The sequence below is a fragment of the Blennius ocellaris genome (assembly GCF_963422515.1).
Source record: "Blennius ocellaris genome assembly, chromosome: 10".
Lineage (NCBI taxonomy): Eukaryota > Metazoa > Chordata > Actinopteri > Blenniiformes > Blenniidae > Blennius > Blennius ocellaris.
In genome coordinates, this window is record NC_137659.1 from 1123278 (window position 1) to 1137092 (window position 13815).

General features: G+C 42.8%; 2 protein-coding genes across 3 annotated transcripts in view; both read right to left on the minus strand.

Annotated features, from left to right (window-relative positions):
* LOC308135371 (uncharacterized protein) overlaps positions 1-13815 on the minus strand; it is a 432222-nt gene that overhangs the window by 267062 nt on the left and 151345 nt on the right. The window lies entirely within an intron of this gene.
* The window catches only part of LOC308135079 (neuronal tyrosine-phosphorylated phosphoinositide-3-kinase adapter 2-like), a gene marked incomplete at its 3' end in the record, with an annotated part of 10689 nt that continues 10675 nt past the window's right edge, over positions 13802-13815 (minus strand). The window contains exon 5 of the mRNA XM_080502952.1: positions 13802-13810. Within this exon, the coding sequence (XP_080359078.1) occupies positions 13802-13810 (9 nt within the window). The remainder of the gene's footprint in view (positions 13811-13815) is intronic.

The following is a 13815-nucleotide window of genomic DNA, read 5'->3' on the forward strand; positions in this document are numbered from 1 at the left end:
ATATGTCATCATGTCATATATGACATTATTTATGATATATAATACCATCTACTGTCGTCAACGATTCCTGACGTCGGGTCCTGAGCAGAATAAACGTTGTATCATCTGCAAAACATTATACATTTCAGTTCACATGTCCAGACTGACCCCGGCCTCCTCCTGCACCTCCTCCTCCTCTTCCACCTCTTCCACCTCCTCTTCTTCTTCCTCCTCCTCCTCTTCCTGGGCGCCTCGCCCCGGGTCACTTGGTCTCTGCCCCCCCCCCCTCCCCCTCCCCCGCTCGTCATCGTGGGTGATTTTCTGGAGCGTCTTCCTCGTCTCCCTCGTCTTCCTCACCTCCTGCTCCGCCGCGTCTCCCCGCTAACAGGAATCTCACAGTAGAGCGACGCCACGCCGGCTTTACGCCGCGGCGCCCCCCCCAACCCCCCCCCCCCCCCCCCCCCCGATATTCAATCAGATACGGCGCAGGTCCGTCCTCTGCACCTCCTGCAGGCCTTCGCTCGCCCCCCCCGGATTCATCGCCGACCTTCTCTCTGACGCGAAGCCGCGGAAATTTACTGTCGTTGCTGTAGTTCTCTGGGAATTTCTCCCGTTTCGGCCGATAAAGTCTGAAAAAAAAGTACATAAGTAAGTAAAATGTATTTATAAAGCGCTTTTCACAGATAAAATCACAAAGTGCTGTAGAGGACAAAAGGTAAAAACAACAATATAAAATGTGTCAAATTAAAGTGACACTCGTGAAAAAACTTGTGAAATAAACGTGTTTTCAAAAACCTTCATTGGTGTTAGAGGCTGTTTTCATTCACTGTAAAACAAAAATAATTTCTCCTACATCTGTCAATCAACCTCAGTCGTGATCAAAACGACCAATAATTCTTAAAACGAACAATTTTATTAAAATTTTTTTACCCGTCGGGGAAACGACGTGTGCGCCGCCCCGTCCCGCCGGCGGCGCTAAGCCGAAGCCCGGTCCGGCCACAATTTGGCCATTTTTTTCGACGCGTCCACGTCGCGAACTGCAGAAATTAAGCGGTGGAAAAGCTAAATGAAAATTATTGGAAGTTATTAAGGATCCGTCCTCTGGGGGCCACGAACATCTGCACTGGATTTAATGGAAAAGCACTCAATTGTTAAAACAGAGCGATTTGAGGTGTGGACTGAAGAGTCGGGGGCTAATACTGCAACACAACAGTCAAATCCCCCAGTGCCTCCTGCAGGGGGGGGGGGGGGGGGCAGCGAGGGCGTTTCACGACATTTTACAAGTTTTCATGCACAAATCTACCAAATTCACAGTTTTCAGTCACTTTCACGACAAGAAACACGCAAATAAATCAAAAGTTAACTGAAGTCACACCCAGATCGCGGCAGCATCTTTTATTTTCCTCCAAAACGCCTGTAAAACATTTAAACTCATTAATTGATGCTAATTAATCATCAGGTGTCATTAACATATTATATATATATATTGTGTTTTGAGATACTATTTATTCTATACTATTATATTAAATAACTCAGGAGTTGTTTAAGATTGAAATCAGGTGTCAAATGTCACCCAATTCGCATAACTTTTTATATATATATATATATATGTGTGTGTAAAATATGTTTTCTTACTTATTTTAACCTGCTTCAGATTTTCATTATTTTTAATTATTTTTTTTGAATTTGTAACCTTTTTTCCCCTTTTCTATTGGATTTTGTTATTTGTTGGTTCATTTGGTTTTCGTTTTATTTACATTAATTATTAATCCTTGCAGCTGAGCCCCTCTTCTTTAATGCGATGTGCAGCGTCGCAGCGACTGTTGTTTTATAATGTTTAAGCTCTGTGCTGTTTGTTATGCTAACGTCATGACAGTTCCGTCCACCGGGTGGTGGCAGTGAGCTTCACCTCAAAGGATTCAGTCTCCACTGATGATTCTCCCCTGTCTTGACTCACCGTACCACCTTGTGGTGGCGTCTGGTATTACACAGCGATTGGCCTGCCGGTGTGAGTGACTGAATGGATGTCTGACCTGAGCCAAACTAAACCGAACTGAACTGAACCAAACTAAACCGAACTGAACTGAGCCAAACTAAACCGAACTGAACTGAACCAAACTAAACCGAACTGAACTGAACCAAACTAAACCGAACTGAACTGAGCCAAACTAAACCGAACTGAACTGAACCAAACTAAACCGAACTGAACTGAACCAAAACAAACCAAAGAAAACCGAGACAAACTGAACCGAACCAAATCAAACAGTCAAACTGAACCAAACCAAACCGAACTGAACCAAACTAAAACAAACCGAACTGAACTGAACTGAACCAAAACAAAATAATCCGAATCAAACCAAACTAAACCGAACTGAACTGAGCCAAAGTAAACCGAACTGAACCACACCGAACTGAGCCAAACCAAAACAAACTGAACTGAGCCAAACCGAACCAAAAAAACCCGAAACAAACTGAACTGAACCAAACCAAACAACCAAACCAAACCAAACCGAACTGAACCAAAACAAACCGAACTGAACTGAACCAAAACAAAATTGAACCAAACTGAAATGAACTAAACCGCTGAACCAAACCGAACTGAGCCAAACCGAACCAAAGAAAACCGAAAAAAACTGAACCGAACCAAACCAAACAACCGAACTGAACTGAAGTAAAACAAAATAAACCAAACCAAACCGAATCAAACTGAACTGAACCAAACCAAACTGAACTAAACCAAACAAAACTGAATTGAACCAAACCGAATCAAACCAAACCGAACTGAACTGAACCAAACCAAACCAAACTGAACCAAACCGAACCAAACCAAACTAAACTGAACCGAACCAAACTGAACTGAACCAAACCAAACCAAACTGAACCAAACCGAACCAAACTAAACTGAACCGAACCAAACTGAACTGAACCAAACCAAACCAAACCGAACCAAACTGAACTGAACCGAATCGTGGCCCAAACATTGAGTCTCAAGCCGAACCGTGGCTTCCTGTCCCGCCGCACCCCGACTCCACAAGTCGACCCGAGGTTTCCTCCTCCTCCGCCGCCCGGCAGGCGCGACCGACGGGCCCGAACCGGGTTCCGATTCCGGCGCCCAAAACCTGGAGAGCCATGGGCGAATCTGTCCCGCTGACCTGGAGCTGAAACCCCCCGAACCCAGCCGACGTCACAGAAACTCCATTAAAACCATTAATTGTATTGAGGAAAGTAATTAGTAGAATTTATTTGGCTGTGAAATAAGACATAGAGCATCAGTGAGGGAACAGACGACTCACTTGAGTCTGCAGACAAACCCAAGGACACGAGCCTGAGTGGTGAGAGGGCGCCACCTGGTGGAGTCCTGTCAGGCTGCTTCTGTAATCTAGTACAAGTCCAAAAAACACTGCTGGGTGAAAAAACACTCAGTGTTTTAGAAACGTCGATTAAAGAGTCATGTTTTTATCATTCTGCTGATCTTGCATAAAAACAGTTTCACCAAAAAGCTAAAAAGACGTTATATAAATAGTCTTTTAATTTAGATATCGTCTCAGTGTGCTGAGTCGACATTAATTCCCTGGTTTTCCCTCAATAAATCTCATTAAAGCTTCAGTCTTCAGGCGATTAATCAATGCGATTAATCGCAATTAATTACAGAAAATTTGCGCGATTAATTAGTAAAAAAAATTTTAATCGAGCGACAGCACGAGTCTTTACAAGGACACAAACATTTTTCTGCCCGTCAAGCACCACTAGGGGGCGCTGGGAGCAAGGCGGTGTTCGGTGGCTGTGGATGTGGATTTTTTTATTTTTTTTTACTGTGCTTTTATTTAATTAAATTTATTTTAATGAATGTCTTCACCTTGACACATCAGCTGGATGTTTATTTAAACAAAACTATATATATATATATATGTAGATTCGTACAATCTTGTTATTGGAGGAGTGGAAGGAGTGATGATGAACAAAAGAAAGGGAAGGTAACAGAGGGAGAAAATTTTATATTATGCAAACCATAATAGAACAAGTAAAATATGATGGAAAATTAGTTTTATTTTGAAGTTCCTCTACCAGAATCCACAGAACCATGTTCGGTTGTTGACGTACATTTCTGACGCTTCGCTGTAATTCATCATCACGGTCGTACCAACTGGTACTTCCCGCATTTTATTTTGGCGGGACTTTGGTGTGAATGATTTGATAGACTGCAGGTTGAAATGAGAGGTTTTGTTTTGGTAGGGGAACTTTAAAATTGAGTATTTATAAGTCTGAGTGTCTTTTTAAAACAGGTTTTTTTTTTGTGTGTTTTTTGTCTTTTCCTGCAGTTTTTATTACCAAAGTTGCGTTTGATTAAACATTTCATCAACTTTTTTTTTTCCCTCTGGAAGGAAAAAGCCCATCGGGCTGTCAATCATCTGTGGAGGTCGCTTAGCAACAGGGAAGGTGAGGTGCGTTCAGGTGCATCTGGTTTTTTTTCTTTTCCTGCGTTTCCTCCTCCATCAGGGTGAGACGTGTGCAGATGTGGGATGTTCCGCTCCAGATGTTCTGCTGATGATTTTTAAACAGGCTGATGTTAAACCATGTAACCGTGACAACGGTTCCCTGACCTGCAGGAACTCTCACCGCTTCATTTTTTTTACATCATTGCAGTTTTTCTTATTCTTTTTTTTAAATTATTATTATTATTGTCATTGTTGCAAAAATGTTAAATGCAATACATGTTTAATAAGATATATTTATTTTTATACTCTATTTCATCCTTTTTACTACTAGACTAAGAGTTTTTTTTAATGGAACTCACAATAAAGTATATTTTAAATATAAATTATATATTAAATATATAAAGCTCTCATTTGCTTAATGTACTTTTTTTTTTTTTTTTTTTACAAATTTTACATGTATTTTATATATTCTAGGCATTTTTTTACATCTACTTTCTATTTTGTCCACAAATTATTCTTTTATTATTATTTTTCTTCTAATTTCATCATAAATATGTGTAATATCATACATTATACTTTATAAAACTGTCATTCCCTGATCTTGTTATCAATACCATTAGAAATATTGATTTTTTTCATCATAAATCATTATTTATATTTATCATTATTCTACATTTATAGAATTGTTCATATATAACCATCTATATAGAGTTATTTATGCAGTTTGACACATTATCATGACGAAAACAATGATATACCGTTATTATTGTAGTTAATAATGGCATTTGGAGTAGTTTATCGCTTTATTTTGACAACTTGTTTACATGACGTCATCCTATTTAATGCGCATCGAAAAAACCCCGTAGAAAGAGCGCAGCTGTAACAGTGACGCACACTGCGCGTGTGCGCGCTCTGGCCGCGCACCTGTGCGGGAGTATTTGTGCGTGAATCTGCTCTTTTTTCTTTTTTTTTTTCCTTTTTCTTTTCTTTCCCCCCCGTTTTTATTGTCAAACTTCAACACTTTGCGGAACACGGCGACGCATTACGTCACCCCGCTCCGCACCGCGCCGCTCCGCACCGCGCCGCACCGCTCCGCACCGCGCGCGCCTTCCCGCCGCTCGAGCGCTTCCAACCGACCGGGGACTGAACCGGGGGGGGGAACATGCAGCGGCGGACACCGGACGACGCGACGGAGAACGGCGACGTTTGCACGACGGCCCTGGGGAGAGATTCCGGTAAGTCCCGTCGAAGCCGCGGCAGGTTTTGCGCGAGGCGGCAGGAGGCGGCAGGAGGCGGCAGGAGCCCCGCACCTCCTCCGCTCCCTGCGGCCGTGGAGCAGCCGCTGCAGCCGGGTTGGGGGGGGACCACAACCTCCGTCTCGTCCGTGGAATTCAGGGAGGGGGGGGGGGGGGGGGGGCGTACAGGTGTCCGTGTGCGTGCACACAGGTGTCTGCAGACTGACAGGTGGCGAGCGTGCACGCGCACAGCGGGTTCTCCCCTGAAGGCGCGCGCCCGTCAAGGTACAATACAGAGCGTCCAAAGCTTTTTTTGTCTGAGTTTACACAATAAAACACGTTAAACAAGTTAAACGAACAGAGATGAAAGGTTTACTGGTTCAATACGAACCGTCTGGAAATGATTTGGAAAAAAAGGTTACAAATATTTTTTTTTATAAAATATCGAATTATAGAAGCAGTTTATCAAAGAATAAGTTGTTTATGAAAATCTACTGTCGTACGCAAAGTTTTCCAAGTTCACAGAGAAACGAGCAATTAGTGTCTGATTGTAAAAGAAGGTCTATTGTCAAAATCTATTATTTTGACAGTCACCATAATAACAGTCCAACTTGGTGGTTTTATTTTGACAGTCACCATAATAACAGTCCAACTTGGTAGTTTTATTTTGATAGTCACCATAATAACAGTCCAACTTGGTGGTTTTATTTTGACAGTCACCATAATGACAGTCCAACTTGGTGGTTTTATTTTGACAGTCACCGTAAAACAATCCAACTTGGTGGTTTTATTTTGCTAGTCACAATAATAACAGTCCAACTTGGTAGTTTTATTTTGATAGTCACCATAATAACAGTCCAACTTGGTGGTTTTATTTTGATAGTCACCGTAATAACAGTCCAACTTGGTGGTTTTATTTTGATAGTCGTCATAATAACAATCCAACTTGGTGGTTTTATTTTGATAGTCACCATAATAAAAGGTCCAACTTGGTGGTTTTATTTTGACAGTCACCATAATAAAAGTCCAACTTGGTGGTTTTATTTTGACAGTCACCACAATAACAATCCAATTTGGTGGTTTTATTTTGATAGTCAACATAATAACAGTCCAACTTGGTAGTTTTATTTTGACAGTCAGCATAACAGTCCAACTTGGTGGTTTTATTTTGATAGTCACCATAATAACAGTCCAACTTGGTGGTTTTATTTTGACAGTCACTGTAATAACAGTCCAACTTGGTGGTTTTATTTTGACAGTCACAATAATAACAGTCCAACTTGGTGGTTTTATTTTGATAGTCACCATAATAAAAGGTCCAACTTGGTGGTTTTATTTTGATAGTCACCACAATAACAATCCAACTTGGTGGTTTTATTTTGACAGTCAAAAGTTTTTTGGAAGTGGTACTTTACTAGTAACTGGTCAGATACTGCAAAACTGCAGCTCTGCAACGGTTCACATGTACTTTAAAGTACTGAGTAACTGTAGCAGAGTAACTAATTTCCTCATAGGTAATCAGTTACTCGCTCATTACTGTCCAGAGTGGTGGATTTACAGTCACATGTTACGGGGGTCAGATTTATGGTGGTGCCCCCCCCCACCGCAGTGTTTCCTCCCCGGCAGCCGTTACCGTGGAGACGAGTGGCGGCTGAATCACAGCCGATAAAAATAACCAATCAGAGCGACAGCTGCGGCGACCGTGTGAAGGACAACCCCGAGTACTTACTCTTTAGTTACTCTCGTCAAGGTTAGTTACCTCCAATCAGTGCAACATTACAGTTACTACACACAGGAGTAGTTACTGCAAATATAAGGTAAATAACCAGCTGGTTAAGTAACTTGTGTGTTACTTAGTAACTCCTTACCCAGTAGTCGAGTTGCTCTACTGTTTACTCCAAAGAAGTAACTAATTATTTCAGCGTTTGTAACTTACTCTATCAGGATGTAGGGCTCCTCATACCGTTTTTGCAAAAGTAACTATTTGCTTCATGTATCATCTTGTTCATCAGGAGTAAATAACAAGTTACTTCTGTAAAGATACATTTAGTTACTTTATGAGTAACTGAATAAAAAGTAGCAAAGATGTTTTTTGTGTTACTTCATTTGTTAAAACTTTGAAAGTAGTTACTGCAAATATAAGTATCCAACTTCTGACTTGGTGGAGAAAAGTATTCTTACCCGACTAAAGTTACTTTAATAATTCTCACAGCTCTTTGCCAATCAAAAGTAACTAATTACTTCATGTATCAGCTGTTGTGTTAATTAGGAAATTACTATATTATATTATTATTAAAAAGTATATCGTTACTTTACTAGTAGCTACAAATAATGCAACTGATGAAGTAATCCTTGTTTTACTTATCAAATTGTTACAGTGACAAGTTACAACTCTGGGAATTATTAAGTTACTCTGCTAGTTACTGCAAATACAATGTAACTACCTATTTAGGGAAGTAATGCATCGCTACCTGGATATAGTTACTTTTTTTAAACGGTGTAGGATTACTCTTATAGCCATTATCTTCTAACCCGCTTATCCAGTTAAGTAACTAATTACTTTTGATTTCCATGTTTCCCATTAATCCCTTCATAATAAGATTTGGGGGTTAATTTGCCATTATTTGTTAATTAACAGTAACTAGTAACTAGATTATAAAAGTATATTCTAATCTGGATCCTTATTCAATTGGAAGCGATTTAACCTCTTTACAAAAATAAATGCAGTTACTTTAAAAGTTACTTCACATTCTTTTCCGCGGTGTTGTGTTCAAGGACCGACGTGTAAACAGGAGTTTAGTCAATCGGGCGCTAACCATTTACCATTATTTGTTCATTTGCAGTAACTAGTAACTAGATTACATCAGATTATAAAAGTATGATCTAATCTAATAAAGCGATTTAACCTCTTTACAAAAATAAAGGCAAGTTACTTTAAAAGTTACTTCACATGCAGAGTTCTTTTCCCGCGGTGTTGTGTTCAAGGACCGACGTGTAAACAGGAGTTTAGTCCATCGAGCGCTAACGCTAACACGGCGGCGGCCTATTTTTTGTCTGTGCGACAAAAGTAACTTAACAGTAATCAGTTACTGGGGGTGTGAGGAAGTGGAACAGGCTGCAACCGGAGAGGCGGCGGAGGAATGTGGCGCCTCCTCCTGCCGGGTTAAAGATAGAGGCAGGGGGGGTGGGGGGTGCGGGTGGGGGGTGTGGGGGTACTGCACTGTGTGGCTGTGGGGGTCTGGACGTCGTTGTTGATGTTGTTTATTGGGACTTTGTACGCTGGAGGACGGAGACTCACTGGACTCAGAGGACGACGTCCAGCATGGTGCTTTATAAAAGGTACCGTCGCTTTAAGTCGGATTTACGGCTGCAGCAGGACACACACACACACACACACACACACACACACACACACACACACACACACACACACACACACACACACACATTTCTGGTTGTTTTTTTGTTGTTGTTCTTTTGTAATGTTATGGGCACGTTTGTGCTGCAACGCTTTGAAAGCAACGTCTGTTTCCATGGAAACGGCAGAAACTCTGAAAACAATGCAGTTGGCATGCCAGGCCATTGGTTGGGTGACCAATGGCTGTTAAGGTTATGCTTTCATCTGAAAGTATTTATTAATTAATTAATTAATTAATTAATACATGTATTTGTTCATTTATTGGTTTGTAGGTATGTAAAGTACCGACTTTTCACAAGAAACTATTAACCTGAATTACATGAAATCTGATTTGTCATCATCCAAGGATCAATCCGTTAGATTTTAGGACGTCAGCGACTAAAAGTTTCAGAATAAATCCCCAAAAAGCGTTCCCATACAAAGCGGATGAGAGAGGCTCCTCGTGGGGGAGATCAAAGGAGATCAGCGTCTGTTGCCATGGAGACGCTCCCGGCTCAGTGTTTCACGCAGGGATGTAGCTACCTGACGTGCTAGTTAGCATCAATATGAGCTAACGGCTAAAGTTGGATTGTTATTACATTGACTTTCAAAATAAAACTACCAAGTTGGATTGTTATGATAGTGACTTTCAAAATAAAACTACCAAGTTGGATTGTTATTACAGTGACTGTCAAAATAAAACCACCAAGTTGGATTGTTATTACGGTGACTTCCAAAATAAAGCTACCAAGTTGAATTATTATTACGGTGGCTGTCAAAATAAAACCACCAAGATGGATTGTTATTATGGTGACTTTCAAAATAAAACTACAAAGTTGGATTGTTATTACAGTGACTTTCAAAATAAAACTACCAAGTTGGATTGTTATGATGGTGACTTTCAAAATAAAACTACCAAGTTGGATTGTTATTACAGTGACTGTCAAAATTAAAGTACCAAGTTGCATTGTTATTACGGTGACTGTCAAAATAAAACCACCAAGTTGGATTGTTCTTACGGTGACTGTCAAAATAAAACCACCAAGTTGGATTGTTATTACGGTGACTGTCAAAATAAAACCACCAAGTTAGATTGTTATTACGGTGACTGTCAGAATAAAACCACCAAGTTGGATTGTTATTACGGTGACTGTCAAAATAAAACCACCAAGTTGGATTGTTATTACGGTGGCTGTCAGAATAAAACCGCCAAGTTGGATCGTTATTACGGTGACTGTCAAAATAAAACCGGTGTGTGGCGCCAACTGGAGGTTGAACATTTAAACACGTAGAACTAAAATCCCGCCATCTTAAATCTCCTTCTAGAACTGGATTCCACAGATTCCTGCACAAATGGGAGAGAAACAACTGCTCTGTTGTTTCGCCTTTTCTTTTTCTTTTTTTTTTATTTTGAAAGCAGGTGAAGTCTGATTTCTGCGGCGGCGTGTCGTCGGCGTCGTCCAATTACTGTCAGAGTCATTAGAAATCACACGGCTGACGGGTCGGGTTTGCGGAGAGAAACGTTCTGAAAGTATGAGCCTTATCAAAGAAACTTTTCTCACTGTGTGTGTGTGTGTGTGTGTGTGTGGGGGGGGGGGGGTTGTGTTGCCATGGCAACGCACCACATGACCCGGTGTATTAGATTGCCTGGGACAGGGTGCAGCGAGCCGTGCTGCTCTGAGCTGCTTCACAACTTCCTCCGGTCTCACCTGAACCACAAGTTTCTTTTTAAAGGACGAGAAGAAAAAGAGCAGAAGACGGAGGACAAACTTTAATAAAGATTAAACTGTTAGAATGTGATCAGGACAAAGAACGAAGTGAAATAAAAGTTCATGTCACGACGGAGAGGAGCTGTAAAGCTTGTGTCAGGTGTAACCTCTCTCTCTCTCTCGCTCTCTTGCTCTCTCTCTCTCTCTCTCCCTCTCCCCCCCTCTCTCTCTCTCTCTCTCTCTCTCCCCCCTCTCCCTCTCTCTCTCTCTCTCTCTCCCCTCTCTCTCTCTCCCCTCTCTCTCCCCCTCTCCCACTCTCTCTCTCTCCCTCTCCCTCTCTCTCCCCCCTCTCCCTCTCTCTCTCTCTCTCTCCCCTCTCTCTCTCTCCCCTCTCTCTCCCCCTCTCCCACTCTCTCTCTCCCTCTCCCTCTCTCTCCCTCTCTCTCCCTCTCTCTCTCTCTGGTTGATCAGAATGATTGACGACTGCAGACACGGCGGTGACGACATGGCAGATCGAAGGCAGCTGTTGGTGGAGATGAGTAAGTGTGGGAAGCTCTTCCTCTTCCTCTTCTACTTCCTCTTCCTTTTCCACTTCCTCTTCCTCTTCTACTTCCTCTTCCTCTTCTACTTCCTCTTCCTCTTCTACTTCCTCTTCCTCTTCTACTTCCTCTTCCTCTTCTACTTCCTCTTCTACTTCCTCTTCTACTTCCTCTTCCTCTTCTACTTCCTCTTCTACTTCTTCCTCTCCCTCTTCTACTTCCTCTTCCACTTCCTCTTCTACTTCCTCTCCCTCTTCTACTTCCTCTTCTACTGCCTCTCCCTCTTCCTCTTCCTCTCCTACTTCCTCTCCCTCTCCCTCTCCCTCTTCTACTTCCTCTCCCTCTTCCTCTTCTACTTCCTCTTCCTCTTCTACTTCCTCTTCTACTTCCTCTTCCTCTCCCTCTTCCTCTTCTTCCTCTTCCTCTTCTTCCTCTTCCACTTCCTCTTCTTCCTCTTCCACTTCCTCTTCTTCTTCCTCTTCCACTTCCTCTTCTTCCACTTCCTCTTCTACTTCCTCTTCCTCTCCCTCTTCTACTTCCTCTTCCTCTTCTACTTCCTCTTCTTCCTCTTCCACTTCCTCTTCTTCTTCCTCATCCACTTCCTCTTCTTCCTCTTCCACTTCCTCTTCTTCTTCCTCTTCCACTTCCTCTTCTACTTCCTCTCCCTCTTCTACTTCCTCTTCCTCTTCTACTTCCTCTTCCTCTTCTACTGCCTCTCCCTCTTCCTCTTCTACTTCCTCTCCCTCTCCCTCTTCCTCTTCTACTTCCTCTCCCTGTTCCTCTTCTACTTCCTCTTCCTCTCCCTCTTCTACTTCCTCTTCCTCTTCTACTGCCTCTCCCTCTCCCTCTTCTACTTCCTCTTCTTCTACTTCCTCTTCCTCTCCCTCTTCTACTTCCTCTCCCTGTTCCTCTTCCACTTCCTCTTCCACTTCCTCTTCTCCCTCTTCCACTTCCTCTTCTTCCTCTTCCACTTCCTCTTCTTCCTCTTCCACTTCCTCTACTTCTTCCTCTTCCACTTCCTCTTCTACTTCCTCTTCCTCTCCCTCTTCTACTTCCTCTTCCTCTTCTACTTCCTCTTCTTCCTCTTCCACTTCCTCTTCTTCCTCTTCCTCTTCCACTTCCTCTTCTACTTCCTCTCCCTGTTCCTCTTCTACTTCCTCTTCCTCTCCCTCTTCTACTTCCTCTTCCTCTTCTACTGCCTCTCCCTCTCCCTCTTCTACTTCCTCTTCTACTTCCTCTTCCTCTCCCTCTTCTACTTCCTCTCCCTGTTCCTCTTCCACTTCCTCTTCCACTTCCTCTTCTCCCTCTTCCACTTCCTCTTCTTCCTCTTCCACTTCCTCTTCTTCCTCTTCCACTTCCTCTACTTCTTCCTCTTCCACTTCCTCTTCTACTTCCTCTTCCTCTCCCTCTTCTACTTCCTCTTCCTCTTCTACTTCCTCTTCTTCCTCTTCCACTTCCTCTTCTTCCTCTTCCTCTTCCACTTCCTCTTCTACTTCCTCTTCCTCTTCTACTGCCTCTCCCTCTCCCTCTTCTACTTCCTCTTCTTCTACTTCCTCTTCCTCTCCCTCTTCTACTTCCTCTTCCTCTTCTACTTCCTCTTCTTCCTCTTCCACTTCCTCTTCTTCTTCCTCATCCACTTCCTCTTCTTCCTCTTCCACTTCCTCTTCTTCTTCCTCTTCCACTTCCTCTTCTACTTCCTCTCCCTCTTCTACTTCCTCTTCCTCTTCTACTTCCTCTTCCTCTTCTACTGCCTCTCCCTCTTCCTCTTCTACTTCCTCTCCCTCTCCCTCTTCCTCTTCTACTTCCTCTCCCTGTTCCTCTTCTACTTCCTCTTCCTCTCCCTCTTCTACTTCCTCTTCCTCTTCTACTGCCTCTCCCTCTCCCTCTTCTACTTCCTCTTCTTCTACTTCCTCTTCCTCTCCCTCTTCTACTTCCTCTCCCTGTTCCTCTTCCACTTCCTCTTCCACTTCCTCTTCTCCCTCTTCCACTTCCTCTTCTTCCTCTTCCACTTCCTCTTCTTCCTCTTCCACTTCCTCTACTTCTTCCTCTTCCACTTCCTCTTCTACTTCCTCTTCCTCTCCCTCTTCTACTTCCTCTTCCTCTTCTACTTCCTCTTCTTCCTCTTCCACTTCCTCTTCTTCCTCTTCCTCTTCCACTTCCTCTTCTTCTTCCTCTTCCACTTCCTCTTCTTCTTCCTCTTCCTCTCCCTCTTCTACTTCCTCTTCCTCTTCTACTTCCTCTTCCTCTCCTACTTCCTCTTCCTCTCCCTCTCCCTCTTCTACTTCCTCTCCCTGTTCCTCTTCTACTTCCTCTTCCTCTCCCTCTTCTACTTCCTCTTCCTCTTCTACTGCCTCTCCCTCTTCCTCTTCCTCTCCTACTTCCTCTCCCTCTCCCTCTTCTACTTCCTCTTCCTCTCCCTCTTCTACTTCCTCTCCCTCTTCTACTTCCTCTTCCTCTTCTACTTCCTCTCCCTCTCCCTCTTCTACTTCCTCTCCCTCTTCCTCTTCTACTTCCTCTTCC